Source organism: Carassius auratus, unplaced genomic scaffold (assembly GCF_003368295.1).
Source record: "Carassius auratus strain Wakin unplaced genomic scaffold, ASM336829v1 scaf_tig00027954, whole genome shotgun sequence".
Taxonomy (NCBI): domain Eukaryota; kingdom Metazoa; phylum Chordata; class Actinopteri; order Cypriniformes; family Cyprinidae; genus Carassius; species Carassius auratus.
The window spans coordinates 9,829-36,408 of record NW_020525644.1 but is presented as its reverse complement, the minus strand read 5'-3'; the positions used below and the strand labels follow the sequence as shown (position 1 = coordinate 36,408).

The window sequence follows — 26,580 nt, the reverse complement described above, 5'->3', positions numbered from 1 at the left end:
TATATATATATATATATATATATATATATATATATATATATATATATATATATATATATATATATATATATATATATATATATATATATATATATATGTTATATGGATAAGGATTTTTTATGAAACGTTAGTTCAAAATAACAACAATGATTTGAAATACAAATCTATAAGTAACATTATAAACATTTTTGACACTTTTGATAGATTGAATACATCCCTGTTGAATAAGTGTTCATTATTTTTTTTTTAAATAAATAAAGCTGATACTTGATGACCCCAAACCTTTGAACAGTAGTGTATATTCTAAGACAAAGATTTAATATTTTACTATTTCTCACTAAAAGTCACACCAATGCAGTTTACAAAGGTTTTGTTCCTTAATTCTTTAATGCCAAGAGTCATTAAATATTAATAAGCTGGAAGAATGAAGACATTATTAGGTCCTTTACACTGAAATAGACCCACTTCATGAACTGTTTTAATTGATGACTATGTGTTTACATAATATCTCATAGAGAATCAGAATTCATGATTGTGATTTATTCCTATATAGTATGTTTAACCACTTCTACTGTACAGGACACAGTACAGTAGCTACCGCATATATAAAGGCAGCTGATTTACCAAACCATCATCACTTTTGTCCTGTTTATTAAGATGATTAAAAAAGAAAAAAAAAAGTCTTTAATTGACTAAATCTCAACAATCTTCATGCTCAAACTCTGAAACAGTGGCCACACTTGTGAATTAACATACAATTTACAAAACGGAACAAGACAAGTGCCATAGACAGGGCCAGCACTGGTGTTTCAGCTACACAGACACTTCACAAAATGAGTATGAACCTTGTCAGAAATCTTTTATCATCTACTCTACTACATTTTATTCTTTAAAAATCTATGTTTTGGCACAGCTTTTGTCTATTTTTATGACTTGGTCGAGAAGGAAGCACAATTGTGTTTGCTCTACTAGTGCATGAGATACATTCAGAGCCACGGACTTCACAGCAAAAACACTACAAATGCTTATTTAAATATCATTTTTGATTGTGATTTCAGAACAGGAGATTTCAGTTGCAGTTAATGCTAATGCACATCCTTATTAGGGTGATTTATTGCTGAAGGTTTATGGTGGTCAATACTGTATGATCAATTATGGGATTTAAAGTGAGCCCTACATCTGATTTTATTACCAAAAAAAGAAAAACCTAAATAATTTTTTAATGACTGAATGATTTCAAGTAGTGATATGCATTTAGCACACTACATGAATGGTCAAGCAAGTAATATCAGCAAATATCAGTCTACTTGTGTACAATTTTAGTAAGTCAGATTTGTAAAGGGTTTACAGGTGCATACCTCACATTAAAAAGCGCCACAGGTGAAACTTAAGTGCTGTAACGTCAATAAATGTCTTCTCCATTTTATTCTTCTCATTTCTTACAGAATAAGTGCACAGTCTTTGGTCAATAATAAAAGCCTTTCAAGGCTTGTTCTAACACAACAATTCAAAGCTTCCTCCTTATTCAAAGCAACAAAAATCAAAGACTAATCTGATTGGCTATAGAGCGGAGGTAACGTCAGTGAAAATGACCCATGGCTTCAGCGGCTTTCACCCGCACAAGAGGATCTGGATCCTGCAGCAGCATCACCAGACCTGAAGAGAGGAAAAAAGGACATGAGAAAAAAAAAAGAAAGTCTTTTAGTTTGTCCATTCATCAAAGTAAACAGATTAAACATACAAGATAGTTTATAACCAAACAAATGCATAGTGCATTCATGTGTTAAGAGTTACAACAGCAATATATTCTACACTGCAGACTACCAGACAATATCACCATTAAATAGAAGCAAAAATAAAATTCCTTAGGTGCCACGAAACAGCAAATGTAGCAACATAACAATGATGTGCTGTTCTTCTTTAAATATATCTCTTGACTGCAGGTATTATTCAAGAACTGTGGTACCTACCTTTGGTCACTGACCCCATGTTCATATGGGAGAAATGCTCATCAGGAAGGTTCCCCAGCAGAAATCCTAAACACACACACACACACACGTTTACAAAACCAAAACATACATACCCATTTTTTTTTATAATGTACAAAAAAAAAAACATTTAGTGAAGCACAAATATTTGCAATACTAAATACTGGACTAAAATATATATATATATATATATATATATATATTTACCAATAAACATGGCAGCACTGGCTCTGATCTCAGCCCAGTTACTCTTGAAGAACTGAATGACTGTGATGTGGTAGAAGTTCAGCATGCCTGGAAAATCCTGGATCTTTGGAGAAAACACATAATGACTTTTTATTTCTCTCTAGCCTTTTCAAACAGATCACAGTTCAGGAGAAAAAAAAAGCATTTCATTTTTGGGTGAACTACTAAATTATACTACTAAAAAAATCATCTATTCATTTCATAAACAGAAAAAACATTGAGTATAAAAAAAATCCATACAAATGTGATGGAGCAGTTATAATAACATTCTTATAAAAGGGAATTTGTGAACACATATTCTACATGTGTTCTTATAATAAAGAAATCTTTGGCTCTTGCCGTACTAGGTATTTGGTGAGGTCATTAATGAACTCTCCATAATGCAGTCCCTTCTCCTCAAGAAGATGTTTCTGGAACATGGCAGAGATCTGTTCTGAACCTACGACTGGAGCACATATGCGCATGGCATACTTGCATGCCTAGGGGAACAAAGAGACACGTACTAAACTCACACATAAGCAGACGTCATACTTTATATTCCTCATATTAGAATAACTCTTAAAAGACTACTTTTTGCATTATCTTTATAATTTTCAGTGTTTATAGACATTACAAGAAAATCAATCATTGTAGGAGTGTTTGTGGACTAAACACTGACCTTGACCACTTGAGGGTTGGGATCACTGAGATGCAACAGCAAGCTGACCAGAACATTGTGGATCTGATCTTTAAAGACTGGCTCACCCGAGCCGAACTTCGACAGGTTCCCCAGGAGCATGATGGAAGCACAACGGATCTCATCGTTCTCCTGACAGAACATAACAACGGATCTTTAAGTAAAGCCATACAACAACAAAAAACCCCATGCTTTCCAAAACACTGTACTCTAATAGTCTGTATTTACCAAAAAAAAAAAAAAAAGACAATTTTTACAAATAGAATGCAATTGGGCCTAAAACAGCTCAATTGACAGTGAATGTAGGTGTTTAACCCTTTAGTGTGTTGATTGTCAGCTTCAGGAGGTCAAACAAAATATTATATTTGTTTTGTTTGAAATATTTGCAACCCTATTACTAACATTAGGGATGTCTCTACATACAGTTCAAAGCTGTAATACACATAACAAAAATGTTTACAAATTAATTGTAAAAAAAAATAATAATAAATAAATAAAAATTGGTATGCAGTCAACTTTTTTTTTTTAATTCATATAAATATTTATGAGTTAAATTATTAATGAAAAACTAGATTTTCCTTTAAAATATATATTTTTTTAATTAATTATTTATTTATCAAATTATTTATGTCCTCCCGTTATGCTGTATAAAGGGTTCCAAAATGTAGGACACACGTAAAATGTTTTTGGTAATTGTTTTACATAACATGACTTTTAGCTACTAATAAAACACTGGGTTACTTCCTTTTTATCCTTTTAAAAAATTGTGATACAAATTAACCTGTTTTATCAGTAATCAAACTGAGGTTATCTTAAAGCAGCAGCATAAATACTACTGTGTGCAAATTCTAGCTCCACAATTGACCCTTTGTGAAGACCCGCCCCGCTTTGTTACTGTTGCTACGTCCGACAAGCCATGGCGTTCTCTAGGGGTGCTCCGATCACGATCGGCCGATCTTTATGCGCATCTCGTCAGTAAAGCCGGTTCTCTAATCAGCAGTTAATTCCATCAGGTGCGTGATTTCACATAGAGCAGCTGTTACTACACAGAGCCGTTGTTAACTGAGAAGATGCACCAAAAAACGCTGAAAATGAAGTGGATTTGCGCATCTTCTCTATTAACAACGGCTCTGTGTAGTAACAGCTGCTCTATGTGAAATCACGGACCTGATGGAATTAACCGCTGATTAGAGAACCGGCTTTACTGACGAGATGCGCATAACAATCGGCCAATCGTGATCGGAGCACCCCTAGCATTCTCACGGCAAACATCTGTTCTCACGCAGTAGAAAAATACAATCACAGAGCAAAGAGGACACTGTCAGCTTTTAAATTTGGTCATTTTTTAAAGAAGTTCAAACAATAAATACAGTTTTTTGGCTTTTTAATGTGTCATGACACATTCAGTTTCAGCTACACGTGAACCGATCATCTCTTCCTCTTCACTAGTTTAATAGCACAAAATAAACATGAATTGAAAGATGTCAATACACACCATTTTTCAAGTCCAAGTCCAAGTTAATTATTATTTTTTTGTTTTGATCAGTCAAGCTCCCAGCAAAGGGTTAATTGTTATTTAAATATTCTGTGTCTTGTCTCAAGACTCAAGACTCACATTCTCCAGAAATGGTTTAATCTTCATGAAGATGTAAACCACAAGCAGTTGGACGTTCTTTTGGTCCAGGTAAAGCAAAATCTTGGACATTCCAGACATGGCCTCCAGTGTGATGAGTTTCCCTGGATCGTCCTTTTCTTCCATACCCGAACTCATGGCTGCTAAAAGCTCCTTTGCATATTTATTCACCTGAATGGGAACAAAGGCACTGAGATGAACATACAGCAACATATAATTACACACTTAACGGACCGCTTTTGTTACAATGCTGTTGTGAGTAATGACAAAACATCACTCGACTATAGAGAGAAGACATAAACTGCTAAGAAAAGAATAATAACAGAGCAGAACATGAGCGGGGCGTTTTAAGCAAACAACATGGGGAGCTTTGAGACAGCAGTTGTTAGGCAGCATTTCAGAATACAGACAAATTACTGCAAACGTCCTTAATGACTGCTGCATGAACGAGCTGACATATGTCTCACGCTGTTGCCAAAAATCACTGCCCAGAAAATCAATTAGACTCTTCATCCAATAAGTGTTTTCAGATGTCAAGCAGAGTGTCTATACCTTTTCAGGTGAACCCACAGCAATGTTCCCCAGGCCTCGGACCGCCAGCATGCGAACCGTACCACAGGTGTCAGTAATTCTTTCCATCATGTTGTTCATCAACATGTCCAAAATCATCAGTTCAGTCACTACGTGGTGGTTCAGCAGCTTGATGGAGGAAACAATTAAATATTGACATCTAATTTACAACAGTTATTAGTGCACATTCAAACAATAGGTGAAAAGGCTCCTATATATATATATATATATATATATATATATATATATATATATATATATATATATATATATATATATATATATATATATAAACACCCACTGTTTGGTACATTGCTGTTGCATGGTTCATTTCTGATCTAACAATGCCTCAGAGAGTATTTATATTAAAACACACAAGCAAAACTGAATGATATTTGCAGTATTTTGCAATTTATTGCATCCTTGTTAAACTTAAAGATTAATTTATAAAAAACAAAAAAAACGAATTCACATTGAACCCAAACATTAGAGCAAATCGAACCATGAGAAATTTAAACAAGTACACTCTTAATTACACTTAAAAGAAAAAGAAAGACTAAGATTTTGAACTAAGATAACTAAACGAAGATATCTAAAACAAAATCAGAAGATCTCACCTCAGAGAAGAACGCTGTGACTGTGATCCTCTGACACTCATAAATATTACAGAGAGAAGGACACAGATTTTCCACAATTGCAGGCAGTCTTGGACCAGCATGCTTTGCCATTGCTCTGATAGAAAGAACAGCTTCTTCAATATGTAGCATTGTAGAGGATCACACTTAATCTTACCACAATGGAATAGAAAGCAGCATGTTAGCTCCAAATTCTTACTTTTATATGTCAGAACTTAATTTCCTTGAATACACTGCATGAGACCATGCACATTTTCAAAAAAACTATAAATTGACATCTGGCATTCACAATATATGAAAAAAAAAAAAAAAGAACATTTCTACTGTCATTCAGATCTCCTTTATCAAAGTAGAAAAGTTCCAAGAGGACCGGGGTATGACGGAGGACAGGTGTGTGTACCTGGCTAGCAGAGTGACTCCTGTTGTGTGCTGCTGTGGGTCCTTCATCTTGTCCCAAGCTCCCTCCTGATCTAACGGTTTCACGACAGCATCCAGCTGAGCTCGACCCAGCAGGATCCGCAGGGCCTCCACTGCCACCCTATACACACAGCAAAGAGAAACACAGATGCCTTATAAACTGTTAGAGATATCTAAATCCTGAATCCTATATTTACGCCACTCACCCGCAAACATCAAAATTGGCCACATTCATTTTGTTGGTTGTTTTTGCGGTCTGAAATGATGCTGTTGCTGTTGAGATCTTTAGGTAGCTGAACTCCCACGCTGGAGCCCAAACGCACCAGCAGAGAGCTGAAGAGCTTTGGAAACGTGTACGCCACGGCGTCAGCTGACTGGCCATTCAGCATCATCTCACGCAGGGCACAGGTCATCTAGAAAACATTGCATTAAAAAACTAAATCCCTACTATTAAGAAATAAAATATATTAAAACAGAAAACAGTTATTTTAAACTGTAACATTGTAATGTGCAATATAACTGCTTTAATGTATTTTTTATCAAATAAATGTAGTCTTAGTGAGCATAAGAGATTTCGGTAACACTTTAGTATAGGGTCCAATTCACACTAATAACTACTTGCTTATTAGCATGTCTATTATTGACATATTGGCTGTTTATTAGTGCTTATAAAGTACATATAATGCATGACATCTATAATCCTACCCAATACCCTAAACTTAACAACTATCTTATAAACTATTAATAAGCAGCAAATAAGGGGGCAATTGAGGCAAGTCATAGTTAATGGTTAGTTAATAGTGAGAATTGGACCCTAAAATAAAGTGTGACCGAGATTTCTTTCAAAAACAAATTACCGAGCCCAAAATTATGCACAGTTGAGTTACTTTATTTTATTTTACATTAAGCCATTGAATAAATAAATGGAACAAAAAAGGTTAAAAAGTGTAACACCATTTCCTAACTAATTTGACAATTTTCTGTGAGAGTCAGTGGAATCACATGTCAAGACTTTTTGCAAACAGTCTCCATTTTTGATGTGTTTAGGCACTGCTCACAGTAAAATCTCTAAATCCTGCTTCTCAAAGCTGCATTTTAAGCATTCTGTTTTAAATCTAGGGTTATTTGTTAGATTTTGTAGCTTCATGCAGCATTTCTCCTTCATTGAAATTATTCAACGCTGCATAATTGACACATTGTGCCTAGTTAGGATGAAGCGTTAAGGGTTTCAAAAGCCGAATTATATAAAACCTACAGATACTAATACTTACAGCCAGTGGCTGACTTGTGGCAACTTTGGTCAAACCGGGTCTTAACATAGACTCTTTCTTATCTACATAGGGAACCATAACAGTCAGCTTCTCGATAATCATCTCCATGATTTGCAGGGCCAGAGTGCTGTCTGCTCCTAGAGCCATCCACATCTCACAGCTCCAGCTGGAGAAAACATACAATGACACAAACATCATTATTATTATTAAGCTTGTACATCATTGAGCACATGACAATGAATGCTATGCCCATAAACAACACGATCAGTAATTACCTGTCGTATGGTAGTGGGTAGGCAACGAGCGTGTTGACCACTGTCTGCAGATGCTGTGTAGCGAGGATGAGGACGGACTGACCGATGGCCACCTTCACCTGCTCTTCACCAATCACCTGCAGCCGGTTGTGCAACACCTCCAGCATCTCTGGCACCTGACAAACAGTCAACACAAAAGAAGTGAAATCTCACAAAACAGAAAATAATTACAATTTAATTGAACATGAAAATGAAGAGAACACTTGTATCACATGTAAGGGATTTGGGGAATGTTGGAGAAACTACTTTTAAACTAGTTTTCTGAGCTACTAGCAGTTAAACTCCACACTGAAATTGAAGTCTTTACTCGCTAAAAATCCACTCTAGTGCTTCTTGCTTTGGTCACTGTAGAAGTGTTACTCAATTTGACAATAAATTGTGTCTTCATGAATGATTCATTAACAAATCAGCTGAAGAGTTAGATTATCAGTGAATTATGACATAAATTGCAGATGCTTGGAGTCAATATACAAACTAATACTTTTATTCAGCAAGGATAAAGTGTTTGACATTGTTACAAAAGATTCTATTTCAACTAAGTACTGTTCTTCAAAGAATACTGGAATACATATTTATATATATATATATATATATATATATATTTTTTTTTTTCAGAATCTGATGAAAGTGCAATGTACCAGATCCTGCAGGCCAGCACCTCTGTTCTTCAGCAAGGTGTTGAGGATCACGCTGGATGCTCTGGAGCAGTTGGACTGGGAGTCCACCAAACCATCAAACAGCATAAACAACAGCGTGCTCAACTGCTGCTGGGGCAAACGCTTACTGATGATCTAAAACACAAGACACAGGGAGTGGAGAGGGTCAGTTTCAGAAAGACAGTTGATGGATCTGAAAAGTTTTTTGGAAGTATCAGTATTTTCCATCAGGACAATTAACCTTAGTCAGCTCAGAGCATGTTTTATACAAGACTGAATGGTCAGGATTGCTTAGCTTCTCGCGAACATCTAACAGGGCCTCAACTGAATCATCCTTGTAGTCCAGTGAAAAGCCTGTCAGGTAAATGAAGGAGGCAAAATACTTTTCTAAGCATTTCAGCATAACATAACACCGTAAACAAGTTCATATTGACACAGACTGATTATAGACAAAACTGATTTGTGCTATAAAAACAATCAGTACCTTCATAGCGCAGCTGTATGTACATTAGTCTATAGATGCAGTCTATGGCTGCCCGTCGCACCTCAGGGTTTGGGTCTGTGCACCGTGGGCCCAGACGCCCCACAAGAGCTCCCAAATTATGGAATGACACTATATTCTAGACGACGAGAGAATGAAAGAAAAAGATTCATTAGCACTGGGCTGGAGATCCAGTAGAAAAATACTACATTTGTTTCCCAAAGCACATACTTCATTAAACATCTTTAAGGAAGAGCAAAATAAATGATCCTAGTTAACATTTCAGCTTGGGCAGAGTAAAATAAAAAATAATAGGTGTTCAAAGTAAATGTTACATATACATTTAAGTGCTGAGTAATATGAATTAACTACATGGTTAGCATTAGGATTAGGGTTTGGTTTAGGGTTATTGCATGTAATTGTGCATAATTAATTGTTAATTATAATAGTAAGTACATATAACAAGGACACCTTAAAATAAAGTGTTACTGAAAGACACTCACACACTTAATTAACTTGGTTGCACAAGTATTTTAAAAATTGCTGAAATATATTTGAGCATGTTGTGCATTTAAGAGATGCTTAAAAAAAGGTAATAATAATAATAATTATAATTATAATTATTATAACAACCCTTTAAACAAAACCTTTCCCAACATTAGAACTATCACTAATTACTGCATTAAGGATCTTACAGATGTGTAGGTAATATACATTCACACACACACACACACACACACTAGTTAATGCTGTTCCTTACCTTCACACTGAGGTTGTCCAAGTAGAACTGCAGGAGCTCTGCTGTGGTCTTTACTGCTCTCTCCCGCTCATGGTCTTGTCCTGAGCTCAGCCAGCTCTCTATATGCTGGGAAATGCACAAGCACTCAATAAATGTGGCTCAGACAAAGGGACTACAAATTGGCAGGAAATGTTTATAGTTTCTCCTTTACCTTGAACACAGACTGCAGACCATCAGGACTCAAGTCTCTGGCTAACACATTCCTCAACAATTCATGAAGAGCATTAAAAGTGTCTGAATATAAGATCTGAGGGAAAAAAGCATTGCAGTGAAAAATAGTATTTATGTTTAAAGCCTACAGGAGAGAGTAGTCACATTCCCAGGTATGTGCAAACGCATGCATATTTTATTCTGACCTCTCTTTGCTGTGGATCCAGCACTTCTTCATCTTTAGCCTTGTCAGGAGTGTCCACAGTAGGAAGCCCATAAACTCCATTAAGACACGTTTTTAACAAGTCAAAGTTTTCATTTTCCGTTAAAGGAGGATCTAAGTTTCTGAAGGCTTGAGTCAAGTACTTAATTGCACTGCATCACAATGGTCAAATGGTTAAGTTTTAAAAATCTATAAATGCAGAAGCACAACAAAATAATTATTGGAAATGGTAGGATACATAAGGTTGGCACATGTGGTCAAAACAAGATGGCGAACAGGAGTCCGCATGACATCCGTTGGTTCTGCTTTTATGAAATCCTGCAGGTAAATAAAAGACAAATGTCAAAGAAGTCTGCATATCATTCAGAAAGTGATCTGAGATTTACAAAAAAACAACAACACCACCACCACCACTTCACATGATGTCATATTTATCTCCGAGATTTTGGCCAATGGAAACCAATGGAATGTTTTTTTGTTTTTTTTCTATCATTGAAAACATAAATACATATACTGTATAAAACAACTGAATGATATACATCATCTCACCATCATAACACCCATTAGCTCTTGTTTGCGGGAGAACAGGAAGCCCTGTTTACGAACACTTCGGCTGATGGCCTTGGCAATGAGTCCGACACTATGAATAAGACTGAGCTTCATAGTCAGGTCCTATGAAGTGCCCATTTACATACATACACACACACAGAAAGAGATGTTAACACACACTCAAACTACGGAACAGTGCATGTGTCAATCAAACAGCACAGGCAAATCCTGGTCAAAGCTGTACTCAGCATGCTCATTATAACTCAATGTTTGACAGTGCTATAAATGAAGAAAATCTATCAAATCTAGACAATCTATGACACTATAATTGTGATTCAATAGAAAAAGAGTTGAACTGATGAATCAAGCCACCTAAAATCCACAAAAGCCAGAAAACCAAGTATCTAGACACTGTGATGCTTTAGTGAAACAAAGGTTATCAGGTTAGTGAGCACTTTTTGACCTTCTCAAAAGAACAATTTACTTTTACTTACGACTGTAGTGTAAAGCGAGTTTAAACTTGAACATATCAAAACTTAATATATCAATAGACCTTTTTAAAAGATCCAGAATAAATAGGATGCCTATAAAGGCTTTTTCAAATCCGTCTCAGGGTCATAAAGAGATAGCTGAGAGGTGTATGCACTTTTTTTGAGAAGCTCAAAAGGTTATACAGTAAAGGTTTTGATTGCAGCATCAAGACTGAAGAGAAAGTGAGTTAAAGTTTAAAGGTCAGAGGTGAGAGAAGCTCCTTGTGATCGCTTCCCTTCACGGTACCTTGGTCTCTACTTTAAATCCCAGGACCTGTACAACAATAAAAGTAATGATCCAATGTAATTCACACACATTAAAGATAATCACATTTTTTTTAACAACAGAATGGATTACTGTATAACAATGATGAATTATGTGACCCTTCAGATACTGTTTGTAAACTGAGATATAAATTTAATAAACACCTTTAATCTGTTGTATATATATCATCTCAGTTTAGCGAACTCGCTAGAGAAAAAAAGCGAAATTCTCCTCAAATCCCATCAAAGTCCAAGATGAACTCAACTTTGATATTCAAATAATACTGCAGCACATTAAAACAAAATGAGTCACAAGGTTCCCTAACAGTGAAATTATTTCAAATTGCACAATTACGTTCTGATTATTGATGAGGTATGATTCAGTCTCGAGACGATCAAACTGTCATAACTGCAGCGTCAAAAGCAACCAACTGAATCTTTTCAACAATATACAAGGACTTTCAGAGGACTCGTTTAGCAGAACACCTCATTTCTAAACACATTTTTCAGTTTTGCGCCTCACTGCTGTAACAAACAATGAGAAATGATTAATGTATTAATTCTGATCAAATAAATGAGTTGTTTGCGTTGGTAAAATAATAGAACTACAGAGGCATGAGCATTTCAGTTTATCCAAAAACCTCCACCAAGCATCCAACGCAAATGCAAGTCGAGTCATATTTTTGAGCTAGAAGTTACTTTTGTTAACTTAAGTGGAATAAATAACACTTTAGAATTTGGAAAAGAATCTCACTAACACTACAGTAATTGTGCTGTATTTCTGAACCACACAAATACATTTGAACCACAAAAAGATGCTGTTGTAGACCATCAATATAATGGATTTTCAATTGAACCCAATGTGTTTTACCTTGGTGTTGAAGTTCTTGGAGATGTTTTGAAGTATGTCACTGTCTATGCGAGTGAGGAGCTGTTCTTCTGGAGCGTGCAACGCGACATATCCATAACACAAAATGAGAGTGCTCTTCATTTTTTCCACATCAACATCGTTCTTATCCTTAATGAGAAGACAAGTGACACACAACAAGATACATGTAAACGTACAATGAACCACTTTGACTAGTTACATTTTGCAATGACTATTATTAAAATATATATATTATGTTAAAACAATTATTGCAAACCATATTTATAAGTTACCGTTTTTAATAATCTAATGAGGGAAATTTAATGTAATTTGCATCATGTGAGAAGTACAATGAAGCTCGCCTACTTTGAGAAGACCAAATATCCCGGAGGCTTTCCTGAAGGCGTCAGACTTCCCAAACTCCTCCAGTTTTTCCAGAGTGCCATCAAGATGACTGCTGGCACACAGCCCGATTCCCATGGCAACACCCTGCATAACAATTACTGCCTGTTCATTATTCCTAATTAGCGGCTTTAAAATAACTGCAGAAACCTCAGATATCCAAACTGTGGAACATTTGAATCAATTATATACCAATCTATGATTGGAAATGATGTGATCCGTGTTCTCTTGAGATAACTGACACTAGACAGTTGAAGAATGACCTCAATTTGGGTAAAGGAATGGGTCAGAATGGTTGACTGGTCATCTAACAAATGGCAGAACATATTTTCCAGAAGTCATGTTTTTAATCACCTGAAACGTGATCGAATAAGTGCCATACCGTTCTTTCGGTTGCATCATTGTGTCGAGTGCTGATCAGGATCTCCTGCAGCTGTTTTCTGACCAGCTCTTTATTACAGCACTGCTGGAGAATCACGCCGATACACCTATACAAAAAACTCTATTAAAAAAAAAAGAAAGAACGAAGAAAGAAAGAACAGTTTAATCGCAAGAACCCAGGAAATGACGTAAAATGTACATTCAAATACTCTGTTTGGGCTAACTGCATGGGAGATTTATTATGTAGGCAATAATAAAAAAAAAAAAAGCTGAGAACAATTGTCTTGAACAGCTGTTTTATACACATTTATATTTCTCCAAATCAACTTTTACACATTCAACGCATCAATACTAGAGAAACATTTGCTCTCACAGTCCTTTCAGAAATGATTACTTATTGGCAGCAGCTGCAATCACAATGATGATTATGTGTTTTATTTTCAAGCCCTACAAAATAACAAGAACAAAACAAAAGTAATACAAAATATAATGAGACTTATAAAATAGAGGGGAAAAAGGGGATTCCTATAAAATTCCTAAATCTTCAGGACTTAGAATGTTTCTTATGTGAAATAGGTCTACAAAATGAAAACTCCTAGATAGATTTCTAAACTGACCTTCTCCTCCAGAGCATTGTTGTAGGTTGGAAGATATCGTGTGGCTTCTACTGCAAGCTGACCTGTCCACTGGCTGTCGTCAATAGCTGCCAGGGTTTTAGACAGGAGCTTCATCACAATCAGAAAACAATGTCTGATTAGTCACATTAACTTTGGCCATTAGGATGTGTGCATCTTGTCAATGCAAGATCTTTTACTTATTCTTCTAGATATAGATATAATTTATTCCTATAGATTACTAATAACGCAAGCCTTTTTTGCAATACCCATTTATAAAGTCGTATATATTACTACAGACCTGAAGTAAACTTTCTTCCCACTTCTTTTGATCCAGAGAATCATCTGTTGATTCTGGTTAGAAGACAGAGGACAATATTCAGTCAGAGATGCATTCAAACCACTCTCTGGAAAGAGTCAAAGATAATGGGGTGCCCAATATATTTTTTTTAAAGCTGTGCCGTGTAACTATCTTGGAAGAATGTGAAATACGATTTATCATATTTAAATATGATTTTGGCTGTATCTTGGTAACATCTGGTTGTCTTGTGAGTCTCAAGGACAGGTGGTGGTGGTTTTGGAAGACACACGAGAGGTTTCACTGAAACCTCGTCAAAGCAGATGATTTAAGAACCTCTCCTTCAACTAAAAAGGGACAGAGCGAGTCTTGAGAACCTGTGAAGTATCAGTTACTAGACTAAATATGGTAACAACCTCTAATGCCAGAAAAACGTACTTCTCTAAAATATCACAGCAGGTTAGATTAGACAGAGCTGATATCCAAAATTAGTTTTGAGATGGTTGCACTTTGGCAATCATGGTGAAACACTTAAATGTGCAGCTGGATGTTATGACCAATATGTAGCATGGTCTGATTGCCTTATGAGGCTGTACCTAATACACACGTACACTACATCACTGTGGTATGTTTGAACAAACCTTCAAGATGACTGAGCAGCTTTGGAATCTCGTTTTCCCAAAGAGGCTCGGCTTTAGGGTGAATGTTAGGGCTGAGAGCATTGAGCAGACTCAGGGAGGGAGCACCGTGCTCCCTGCATCGAAACGGGAACGCTGCATTCACCTGAGGAAAATGCGACATTAATTTTAGATGTTTAAGGTCTGCATTTAGCAGTGACTGAATGACATCAAGATTCAAAAGATTGTTTGAGTTGAAACTGTCTTCAGAAAAAAGTCAACAACAAAAAAAGGGACAAAGAAATGCAGCAATCAAGACTAAAAAAACCCCAACAAAATGGATATTGTTAGCTTGAAATCAATATAGTGTTTATTATGCTTTTAGAAGTTTAGTGTTGGTATGACTTTATGTTCTCTTATGTTCACAAAGAATTCACAAACAGTAATAACAGTAATATTTTTAAATACACTTATTTTTTATTTCAAATAGCTTTTCTATTTGAATATATTGTACAACGTAATATTTAACATTTAAGCTGTCACTTTTGACTGAATTAACAACCTAATTAAAAAATCACTAGGAATGCAACACTTACCAAGAGCCTTATCATCAGGATATATTGTGAGGGAAGACTAGAGCCTGTGGGAAGAAGGAAGAAACAGGGGAAGACAAGGGGGGGTGGGGGGGCGTGGGGCAGACAAGGGAGGTAACCCATTAGTGAAGCACATGATCCAAAAGCATTACATTTAACGGATAAATAATCACTGAACCTGGGACTTATTTGTCCTAAAGTTCAATGTAATCACTGTCAGCATAAGAAACAATTACCATCTGCCCCAAACACTTTATTAACTTGATAAATACCACTTTTCATTTAACTAATTAGAAACAGACTCAACAGGCAAAGCAAACGACTTGCAATAAAAACTAACGTCGGCAAGTGCAATTTAGTTTCAGGCCAACATCGGAAAATAAAGGTTTAATAACTGCTGCTGCACTCGCCACACTGCCAAGAAGACAGAACGTGTGATTCCAGGGTGTCTTTAGGTCAGACAGTGGAAAAGCTCTTAGTCTGGGACTAGGCTCATCAGTGACATCATGACTGTGTGAGTGTCCACACCTTGTGCATTGAAGTCGATGATGAAGCTGGCTTCTTGGGCTGCTCGTTTCTTATTGGCCAGCAGAATTAAACTCTTGCACAAGGGGGTAGTGGCGCTGGCGTACTGATTTGGGGTCAGGTAGCAAAGCAACATAGGCCACAGAACCTACACAAGAAACAACATCATTTCAAATGCAATAATTATATGAAGAAAACCAAAGAAATACATAGAGTTAGTTTTGGTCAATTAAGGTTAATACCTCCCCATCAAGGCCATAATTATTACATTAAGCTCTAATGCGATATACAAATTAAAGAATGTAAATGATATGAATCTTTACTCAAAAACTGTACATTTAACAGTATTTTACTGTAAATTTACATGAAATTTCTATTACCATTTTATTAAATTTTCACTACACATACTCTTTTACAATTAAAATTATGATGCTTACATTGGACTTTTGTTTAACATTTTCCTTGAGGTAATACATAAATATGAATAATTATGTAGGTGTGTGTGTGTGTGTGTGTGTGTGTGTGTGTGTGTGTGTGTTCTTGTTTTTGTGACCTATCAGGACACAACTCTGTATAATGACATGGGTATGACACAGGTATTACAAGGAGAGGGTGACTTATGAGGACAAAACCCATGTCCCCATTTTTCAAAACGCTTATAAACGAGATTCAGAGTTGAGTTTTTTTGAGAAAGTAAAAATGCACAAAGTTTCCTTTGAGGGTTAGGTTTAGTTGTAGGGTTGGTGTAGGGCGATAGAATATACAGTTTGTACAGTATAAAAACCATAATATAAGTAAAAAGAATAAAAAAAATCTTTATCTGGCTCCTACTGTATGTTAAAGTTCAGTAATTTTACTTCAATGGCAATGTATAGGACCTTTTCTGTGCCATTAAAATGATTTATAACTAAAGTTTATATATAAATAAAACAAAGGAAGACCTCAAGGAAAACAAATCAGTGTCTACCCTGATAAATCCCACGAAACATAAATCCATACTCACAATAAATCTCAAAAGTCTAAACTCTGCGCTTTAAAACAACGTTAACAACGAAAATCTAAAAATAGTCTGGCTGTATATTCTTTTCCTGACATTTTCCTGGTTTTCATTTGTTTTGGAGGAAGGAATGGAGACGGTCTCATCTGCACATAAACTGTCTTCGTCTGTCTGCTGAGGAGAGATCGCTGTCAACAGCCTGCTGTTGATGTTGGGAAGCTCACAGGAAAAAAGGATCTAAAATTACTCTAGACACTCTCTCTTACAAGCGGCAGTGCCGGGCCGGGGCTGCTGACTTTGGCTGTGAAGATGATGGAGTGTGCTGAATGACTGCAAAGGCCATCTCTCACAATTCATTGAGTTGTCTGTAGGATAAGACGCATTGCAGATGTGCAGGTGTCTGATTTAGTGGCAGCAGGACTATCACTACTGATAGGGTGGTGTTAGCGCAGTGGATAAGACACATGCCATTGGTGTGAGAGACCCGGGTTCGAATCCACTGTGAGACACCAATGTGTCCCTGAGCAAGACACTTAACCCCTAGTTACTCCAGAGGCGTCCTCTGACATATATAGCAATTGTAAGTCACTTTGAACAAAAGTGTCAGCTAAATGAATAAATGTGAATGTACTATAGACACTGATGTTCTCCCTAATTAACCACGGTTTTATTATAGTAAAAGTGTGGTAACTCTGTTTTTTTGGTGGATTGATTACTTTATACACCATGGTTAAACTAAGGTTAGTGTAGGGAAACAATGGTTTAACTGCAATAACCATTGTTTCTTGATTTTTTTTGTAGTAAAACCATGGCTAATTTTTTAAAGGGAATAATGAGTGATCAATATTGGTTTTCAAATGGTTGATTTTTTTTATTATTACATTCGAACCCCACCAAGACGGAAAATTAGATCAAAGATTGATCAGCAGCCTTAAGATTGACAGTTAAGATATAACAGCTTTATGATATTTACCAAGCTCGCTTATAAGGGCATAAAATGACAAATTACATGCAAACATGGTGAATCATAATGCTGCACAACAGTAACAGAATAAAGCAAAACAAAAGTGAGGACAGCACATTTTGAAGGAAGAACCATGACTTCAAGAGTCAATATGAGGTAGGTGTTAATTGTTTGCACTCGTCTGTATACTCACATCTGTCAGGCGACCCACTGTGGTAGTGAAAAGATGCAATGTGTTATCACACATGCTACGCAGAGCCTCGTTGGTCACTTCCTCTGGGTCTGGAGGTCGCTGTCCTCGCTGTGTGAATAATGAAAATGTATTAGCTATAATGGATCACACAACCTAGCATAACTAGGGCTTATAACAGTTCAAGGCTAACTAAGAGAAGGGAATCACCCCTAGCTAATGTAAATATTTAAAAGCTGAGGAGTGCATTGACATATGACACAGCATGGGCTTTGAACTAAATTAAAAAAGCTTGCTACATAGATCTCAAACAAATCAAGTACAGACAATTTTGGAATTCGTTGCATAAGAAATCAAGCGAGGAGATTTGTAACTCAAAGAGAAGTTCAAATATGATCTACAGTCATGTGACACTGCTGATCTGCAGTAAGAGAGGTGTTAGTCAGTAATGGTTGTTTGTACATGGTAAGTGTCTGGTAGAGCACAGTGCTGGATGATGAAACGGACAAGCAGGTCTCCTCCCTCTATCTCCAGGTAACCATGATGAGCCATAGCACTGATCACCTGCACCACTCTCTTCTTCACCTGCACAGACAAAATGAGCATTTCAGCACAATTATCTCACATGAAAGAAACAGATCACATATATTTATATAACTTATATGGTTTATTGTCACATTATAACTTTTAAAAACATGAAACACATAAAACAATATACATTTTTGAAAATATTTTAATCGCTTGACCCTTGTCTGACTTTAAATGATAAAATAAAGATAAAATAAAGACTGAAAACAAATATTTATTGTGGTAAAAAAAATAAAAATTAATATATATAAATATATATATTAATTTATATATATATATATATATATATATATATATATATATATATATATATATATATAAAATTAAATTTATGCATTTAGCAGACGCTTTTATCCAAATGGTGTAGCACAAATCTGTGAATGAATGTTCCAAAGTGAAGTAAAGTTTAACGGATTTCCCCTGCTCAGGCAGTAGGGAGCAAAGAACACTGTGTAGGGACCATGTCAATCAGAGCACAGTTCATGCATGGAGCTCTCTCCTAATGATGATCTCAATCAGGTGTGTTAAATAAGAGAAACATGCAAAATATGCAGATCGGTGGTATGCAAGGACTGGAATTCATCGTTTTCATGGAGGGCAAAACAAGGCTTTCCTCCACTGACCAGCAGTTATTTTACGAAGTTTGCATTAAGAAGTAATAAAGTAAGTGATATTTAAAGGGCAAATTCAGTAGGCACCTTACTAATGATTCATACTTAGTACAGGCAAGCATATAACCCAGAATATAAATGCACACATAATTTATTATTTAGGAAAAAAGAGCCACAGGCTTCCCCTGTTGCAGCATCTTTCATTTATACTATAGATACTTTCCAGCACTTTCCCAGAAAGTGATGATTTTGTTCTTTTGAACTCATGAGATGGAAATCATTTTTTAACCGCAAATATTTTATCCAATATTGTAATTGCAACTTTGGATGGAAGCACAGCCAATGTCAAATCCTCCTACGATGTAAGTACAGTGACTAACTGTTGGGAATTTTAGTAGACAAATTAAATATAATAGTGATATTGTGACAAATGTATTTTAAAGGAGTTTATTTTGTAAAGGTCCGCAGGACAAAGAGAGCCCAAAGTTGATGAAACACATATTTTGTCACTTATCACATTGAGAGGATGTATTTCTGTACCTTATTGCTGTGGTCAGCCAGAGGTTGCCTGATGCTGGCTAGAATCAGGAGCTTCTTGGTTTCCATAATAGAGGCTTGAACAGACAGAGCAGAGTTTTAAAAATAGAGATTCGGATCTTTTCGTAGCCAGGTATGACAATCTGGCTGAGGAAGAAATCACTCATGAATTTAATTACATGTTTAAAACTCACTGGATGAGTTGATGAGGTGTCTGAGAACAGCCAGCGAGCCCATTCTGTTCCTTTCGTTGCTGTTCTCCAACCTCTGGAGGACAAACACCATCAGACGGTCCGGGAACGTGTTGGCTGGGGGGCAAAAACAGCCAAATACAGAACTTCAATGAATGCAATTTGTCAAGTTAACCCTCAGTTAATGAAGGCTTTGACAGTGGAACAGTTTGACAAAGGAACTGAGTTGAACATTAATTGGTTCAAAACCTGGGTAATTAAAAAAAAAAAAAAAAAAGTTAAATTAAACAACTAAAATTCTAATAAATTTAAGGTGTGATTGTTCTAAATTTATATTTTTTTTATGCATTAGTGCAGGTCTGGAACAAACAGCAAATCTTTTCACAGTTGAAACACTCGCTCAAGATTAAAACATTATGATTGACATGCATACACTGAAAATGCACAACAACTCCTGGACTCCTTGCATCAGCTTGACAAAACACAAAAGCGAGAGGAAAGCTGTCCAGCTGGTGTGTGTCACCTCAAATCAGCACCAAGCACACAACTCTAGGATATGATCTCACTGATTGGAGAAGTCTGCTGGTCTGACACTTTAACTTAATCTCAGCACAAACTCCATCAGCACATGACAGGGATATTGCTTCTGCAGTCAGCTGACTGAGAATGCAACCTTTGCTTGGGTTCATGTCCACATGACTATTCCAAAAAAATAGATTTCAATCAGATGTTTACATTTGCATGCACCTTCAAAAAATAAATAAATACAGGGTTTAACCAAGACCCACCAAGGATAGTGAAGCACCGCAGGACCTCGTTGTGATTTTCACAGTTGGAGGGTTGCTGAAGTCCACAGGTGAGCATACCTGGAAAGAAAAGTAAATATAAATCTAATAACAATGAGTACCTTAAAACACTGTTACCCCAAAATATTTTAAGTTTATTTAATGTGCTTTATTGTATATGTTTATTTGTTCTAGTAACTGACAACTGTCCAAAAATACAAGAAAATTATATTTTTCAATGGAAAAACCAGTAATAACATATGAACACAATGAAAATCTAAATGAAAATGATCAAAATTAATTAAATAGCAAGAAGCTGTTAACTTAAAAAGGAATACAAAATGATAAAAACATTAGTCAATAAACAACTAGTCTAATAGGATTCGAAATATTACCCTATTAAATCAAAACAAACTCCAAACCCATAGAGGTGAATATCTGTGAACGATTCCTGTTATGGTAAACCGCTAAATGGCCCTAGGCTGTTTTCAATGTAACAGTGTGGTTAGGCAACTTAAAACCTGTTCTTGCAAGAAGTTGTGAAAGAGATTTAGAAGAAGTCTATAAAATCCCTTTGTCATCATGACTTATGAATATGAAAAGTGGTGCACATAAAGAACGAGCGAGAGAGACACTGACCTGCTGGTGCAGAGCGAGTAAAAGACCATCAGTCTGTGTCTCCAGCACTCTGCTGCCCATATTCACAGAGGCCTCCAGGACCTGACATAAGCTCTGCACAAACAAACTGAATTAGACTAAATTAGGCAGTACAGAGTACTGGATTTTCTCATCGATTGGTCCTAAAATCTGATCTGATTCCGTCAAAGTCACAGCAGACTGCTTAAATAATACAATAACAATGATACAAATACATGTCTTTATCAAAACCAATGTGGAAACAGAGTGGAAAACATATGGAAACTTGCATTGACCCATTAACTTCCACCAAACATTTCCTGTACTAGTGAAATTGTTGAGGAGGGCTTTACTTTGGTGATGATGTAGTGTTCTGAATTCTTCTTATAGAGGCCCAGTATAGTTAGGAGTAGTTTGGGAAGCTGTTCTTCCAGTTTATCATGTGCCATCAGGTGACTCATTGAGCCAAGAGCCTCTGCAACAGTCAGACGCAACTGCACAATGACAAACAAGAGGAATTGCAACGCATAATTGAATCCACGCTCACACTAGAGCAAATGAACACAAACACTGAAACAGACAATAACCAAACCAGGCAGAGGAAATCTGAAATAGTTATTTTTTAATCTTAAATGAGCATGGACCAGGAAGTAGTTCAATTAAAATAAATCAAATAAATCCACCTCTCTGAAAGTAGTGGGTTTAGATAACAATCTCATGTTTTTTTCCCGCCTCAATCCCAGAGAAAACTAAATTGAACCCAGTTGGCACACATTCATGTCCCTCTTTAGTCTCAAAGTGAGTTAGCTGTAATTGGCTGTGTGCTCTTTCTCATTGAGTGTACCTTGGACTCTCTGCTCTGGATCCAGCTGTTAAACAGGACGTCGTAGGCTGAGTATATCTCACTAGAGAAGGTGTCTTTACGTACAGTGGGGTCCGGAGCCTTGTCCAGGTTGGCCAGGTATTCTAGAATGCTCTCGCTGAAGCGGCAGAGAGCTGAGAGCAAATGTTAAGAGAGAAGAAGCCACGTCACTACACAATTTAACAGTAATCAAAGCATTTCATACAAGTAAAAGACAATATATACTTTTTTGGGAAGAAGGTGAAGATAAAGAATTTTACAATGTAATTTTTTTTTATATTTCAAATATATATATATTTTTTTAACGTCCTATGCTTTAAAGAATCCTATTTATTTTTAAATATATTAAAATATATTTCAATGTTTATATATATATATTTTTTTTTTCAATGTTTACATCTTACATATATATATATATAAATAATCTTACACACACACACACACACATATATATATAGATTTATTTTAACACTTACGCAGAGCTGTAACTGAGCTTACCAGAAGAGAAGACCCATTTCATGTTGTCCTGTTTGGTCATGCCCAGCATGGGCAGCATGGTCCCCATTATAGCATTGAGAAAAGGCACCATACCATATACTGTGGGCAGAGGTCAAAATATCAAAACAGGTCAAAAACTTAACCACCCAAGACCTAAACAAAGTCCTTTTAATTAATTATTAATGTCATTTCCCTTTCAAAAAAGGCCTAAGGACAGTTTAAGCTGTATCTGGTGTAAACCGACTCAAAAGGACTCATGAGCCTTGCTAAAATGGCTACAAAGGTACAAAATATGTTGGGAAACATTGGTGTTGATCCCACTGAAACCTGTAATGTTAAAACAAAGTTTATAGCAAGTGAAAATAAAAATGTAAACGCTCACATGTTATAAACCAGTTTAAACAAAGTTTGGTGAAATGAGGAACAGAAACAATTGTCATGATCAACGGTCAAATGCAAATCTAACATAAAGGTTGCAGGTCATACTGTAACTTCCATATCATTTTCTAGTTAATAATAAAGTACCAAAGTGTCCAAACATTAAATAAAACTGTATGGATACAGAACAGAAAGACATAACTAATTTTAGGAGCTCTGATACGTTACCATTTGAGTCCGAGAGACTGGCTAGTGTTTGGACCACAAAAAAGTGAGGCAAAACTCCAGGCTGGAACTTGCCGAGTATCTCCTCCATGATGTCATTAATATATTTGTTTCCCACAGCAACCAGAATATTACTGGCTGCTTGCTGCCATTCTGGGACGACCTCCTATACAGAAGCGGACAAAGATTTTTAATACGTTTAAATATAAAAATCACCATTCTATAATTTGTGTTGTATGTTAAATACACAAATGATAAATAACTTACTAATAAATGTAATCCTTTGTCTTACTAAACTTTTCCAGATTTATGATTGAACTGTCACATAACTATTTTCCAAAATGTAATTTAAAAGCAAGAGAATCAGAACAGGACCTTTATATATATATTTTTATATGTTTAAATATTTGGGGTCGGTAAGATTTTTTCATGTTTTCTAAAGCGGTCTCAAACACTCACCAGCAGTAAAATTGTGAAATATTATTATAATTTAAAATAACTCTATTCTATTTTACTGTATATTTAGAATGTCATGCATTCCTGTGAGGGCAAAGCATGATCCTTCAGAAATAAGAAGCATTAGTATCTTAGGACAGTAGAGAACATCAGCAGTCTCACCTTTGATTTAGTCATCTCATCTGATGCCAGCTGTATGACACTCTTGATTTTGGGGTAACTGATGTCATCAATCCTGCTCTTCACCACCAATTCAATGGTTTGCAAGATCAACACTCTGTGCCCGACCACCAGCTACACAGGACAAACATGACTGGCAAGTAAACTCATGAACATGTACTACAGAGATACACTTTGAAAGACATGCTTCTCACAGTACTAAATTTATCAGACTCATATATCCCATATTCAACTCTTAAAACAGACCGGAGTTAAATCAGAGGCATGAAACACAGAAACATGTCTGTGAGCAATCGGCTTGCCCTGCAACATTAGGTTATACAAATCAATAAAAGGACGAGCTCTAGTTACAGATAAGGTTTATTACAGATGAGTCACCTTGAAACATGCACTAAATTATCATCTTTTTATTTCTGTTTAGGGAAGTGTTTTCAAAAGAAAATGTTGAACTCAAAAATGAACACGCACTTGAAACTGTTTTTAATATATTTTAAAAATGTGACTTATTCCTGTTATGACAAAGCAAATAGCACTTAAGAAATGTCTTATTATTATAAATGTTGAAAACAGTGGTGCTGACTATATTAACATGACATGAAATCTTTGTCACATCTTTATTGTCGCTTATAATCAATTTACTGCATCCTTACGGAGTAAACATTTTAAAAATGTAAATGGTAAACACCAAACGTTTGAATGGTAGTATATCTAGATGGAAACTCTTTGACTGACCTTGGGGTGTTTGAGCAGGTAGTCCTGGCACATGGACAGGACTTTATCAGGCTGCTGGTTCCCCAGTGTCAAGATGGACTTCCTGACCTGTTCCTGCACCACTGGATCCCTGTCATTGGCAGCATCCAGAAGAGCCAGGGTCACCTCTGATTGGATAAAACAAACACATTAATTTGATAGACATGAATTGCTAATATATGTATACTGGTACATACTTTCTATTTTAATATATATTTATAATGTAATTTATCCTTCAATGTCACATGATTAGCTTAAGAAATATTTCTTATTATTATCCGTGTTGAAAACTGTTGTGTTGCCTGATATTTGTATTTAAATATATATATATATATATATATATATATATATATATTTATTTATTTCAGGATTCTTTGTTGATTAGAAAGTTCAAAAGAACAGCCACTGTGCTTGTTCCTCAAAATACAAATTCATCTGAAATCATTTTACTAGTAATACTATATATCAGACCATGTGGTAAATCCAGATAGAACACTCTTACACAATATATTCTTTCAACACCTGGAACTGCAGTTTCTTGCCTACTGAAAAACAACTCTTTAGTGAGTGAGTGACCAGTTAATCATTGGGATTAGTGTTATTAACTCTGCCTGAGATGTGCGCTAATTGGTCACAAGCTCTGCACTGAGGACATGATGGATGCATATGACTCACTCCTGCTCCTAAACTCACATTACAGAGAGTACAGCGTAACGGGGGGGAGATCTGCAATGCAGAATATCTTAAGACAGACTTTGCAACATCTGGAAATTTTAACCACACTTAATCTTCACATACAGTCCAATCTGATTAGATTGTTCTAATCTACCTACAGCGCACTGAGTAATCGAGTTGCCTAAACATACTCATTGGGCAATTAGCTTCAAATCCAACCTAAAGGATAGTGCTGAAAGACACTAATGGGATAAGAAACTCTTGACTCTGTTAGATTCACGTGGGAGTCCATTTTATATGAAAAACAGGTGCTTATATATATACATATCACAATTTCCAAAAAAAAATAAAAATAATAAATATTCAGCAAAATAACTGCTTTCAAAATTTCAGAATAATAAGAAATCAGCATGTTAAAATAATTTATGAAGGCTCATATGACATTTTACTTCAGTTATGGCTGCTGAAGATTCAGCTTTGCCATCACAAGAATAAATTACATTTTGAAGAGGTCTAACGCTATTTCATGCATTCTGACTTATTTACATTGTTGTATTATCACAATAAACATGACCAAAGTAAAAAAAGAAATAAAAAAAAGACATATAATGGAGAATTTGTATGGCAAATATACTCCTTCAGGGTTCGTTTAAGTTTCAGAATGTTTTTTTTTTTTCTGAGTGAGGCCCTGTATGACATCATAAATTGTGAAATTTTGTATGGGCAGATTGGGCACTTCTCCAGGAAAAGATTACATTTTTGTACATTTTGTTTACATTTGTAACTTTGTTTTCTACTGTTGAAACTCTTAATTACTGTCCATTCATCATTCTGAATCTACTTAAGAACATTTGCTGTTTGCCTAAAATTATAGTTCCACTAATTGAGAAAAATTTACAGGACAAATATACAAATGTTGAGCTGTAGCCACCTTTTTAATCAATGTGGAAGTAAGCCTATGGGTGAGTATATAGTGTATAAGTATATAGAGTATAAGTATATAGTGGGCATAAGTGTGTTACTCACGCTCTACATCGGTCTCCTCTATAAGGCCCATAATGAGGCTAGCAGCAAAGATTTAGGAATTCATCTGGTGGTCCAGTATCCCTCAGAAGAGCCCACTCTACAGATATAAACAAACAACATAAGACATAATCAGAACCAATGATCAGTTTAACCACTATTATTCAAATTTCGTAATATCAGGCCTACCAATAAAGAGCAGGTTTTTCTTTAAAAATGTTTTTTTTTTTGGACATACATAACTAATTCAACAACTTTATGATTTGTTAGTATTTTTAGGGTTAAAATCAACGTTATTGTAGTATGCATTGCATATGTAGCATACTTGTTGCAT

At 35.8% G+C, this 26,580-nt stretch overlaps 1 protein-coding gene across 1 annotated transcript; it reads right to left on the bottom strand.

The window, feature by feature from the left end:
- Positions 1-525: 525 nt before the first annotated feature.
- On the bottom strand, positions 526-26,280 carry LOC113079411 (maestro heat-like repeat-containing protein family member 1). Its single transcript, XM_026251676.1, is given in 44 exon segments — positions 526-1,656; positions 1,971-2,036; positions 2,196-2,298; positions 2,579-2,713; positions 2,893-3,042; positions 4,526-4,714; positions 5,096-5,242; positions 5,731-5,845; positions 6,149-6,286; positions 6,372-6,415; positions 6,417-6,578; positions 7,437-7,602; positions 7,712-7,866; positions 8,389-8,541; positions 8,648-8,760; positions 8,891-9,026; positions 9,648-9,752; positions 9,838-9,933; positions 10,043-10,181; positions 10,298-10,377; positions 10,609-10,731; positions 11,386-11,412; positions 12,274-12,420; positions 12,637-12,759; positions 13,055-13,174; positions 13,671-13,778; positions 13,969-14,021; positions 14,607-14,748; positions 15,179-15,222; positions 15,704-15,848; positions 17,855-17,962; positions 18,314-18,436; positions 19,591-19,664; positions 19,782-19,895; positions 20,567-20,605; positions 20,608-20,644; positions 21,203-21,295; positions 21,553-21,693; positions 22,044-22,195; positions 22,560-22,658; positions 23,166-23,328; positions 23,781-23,912; positions 24,531-24,676; positions 26,250-26,280. Coding segments are annotated over 44 exon segments (4,953 nt in total). The 3' UTR covers positions 526-1,579.
- Between the last annotated feature and the right edge of the window lie 300 nt (positions 26,281-26,580).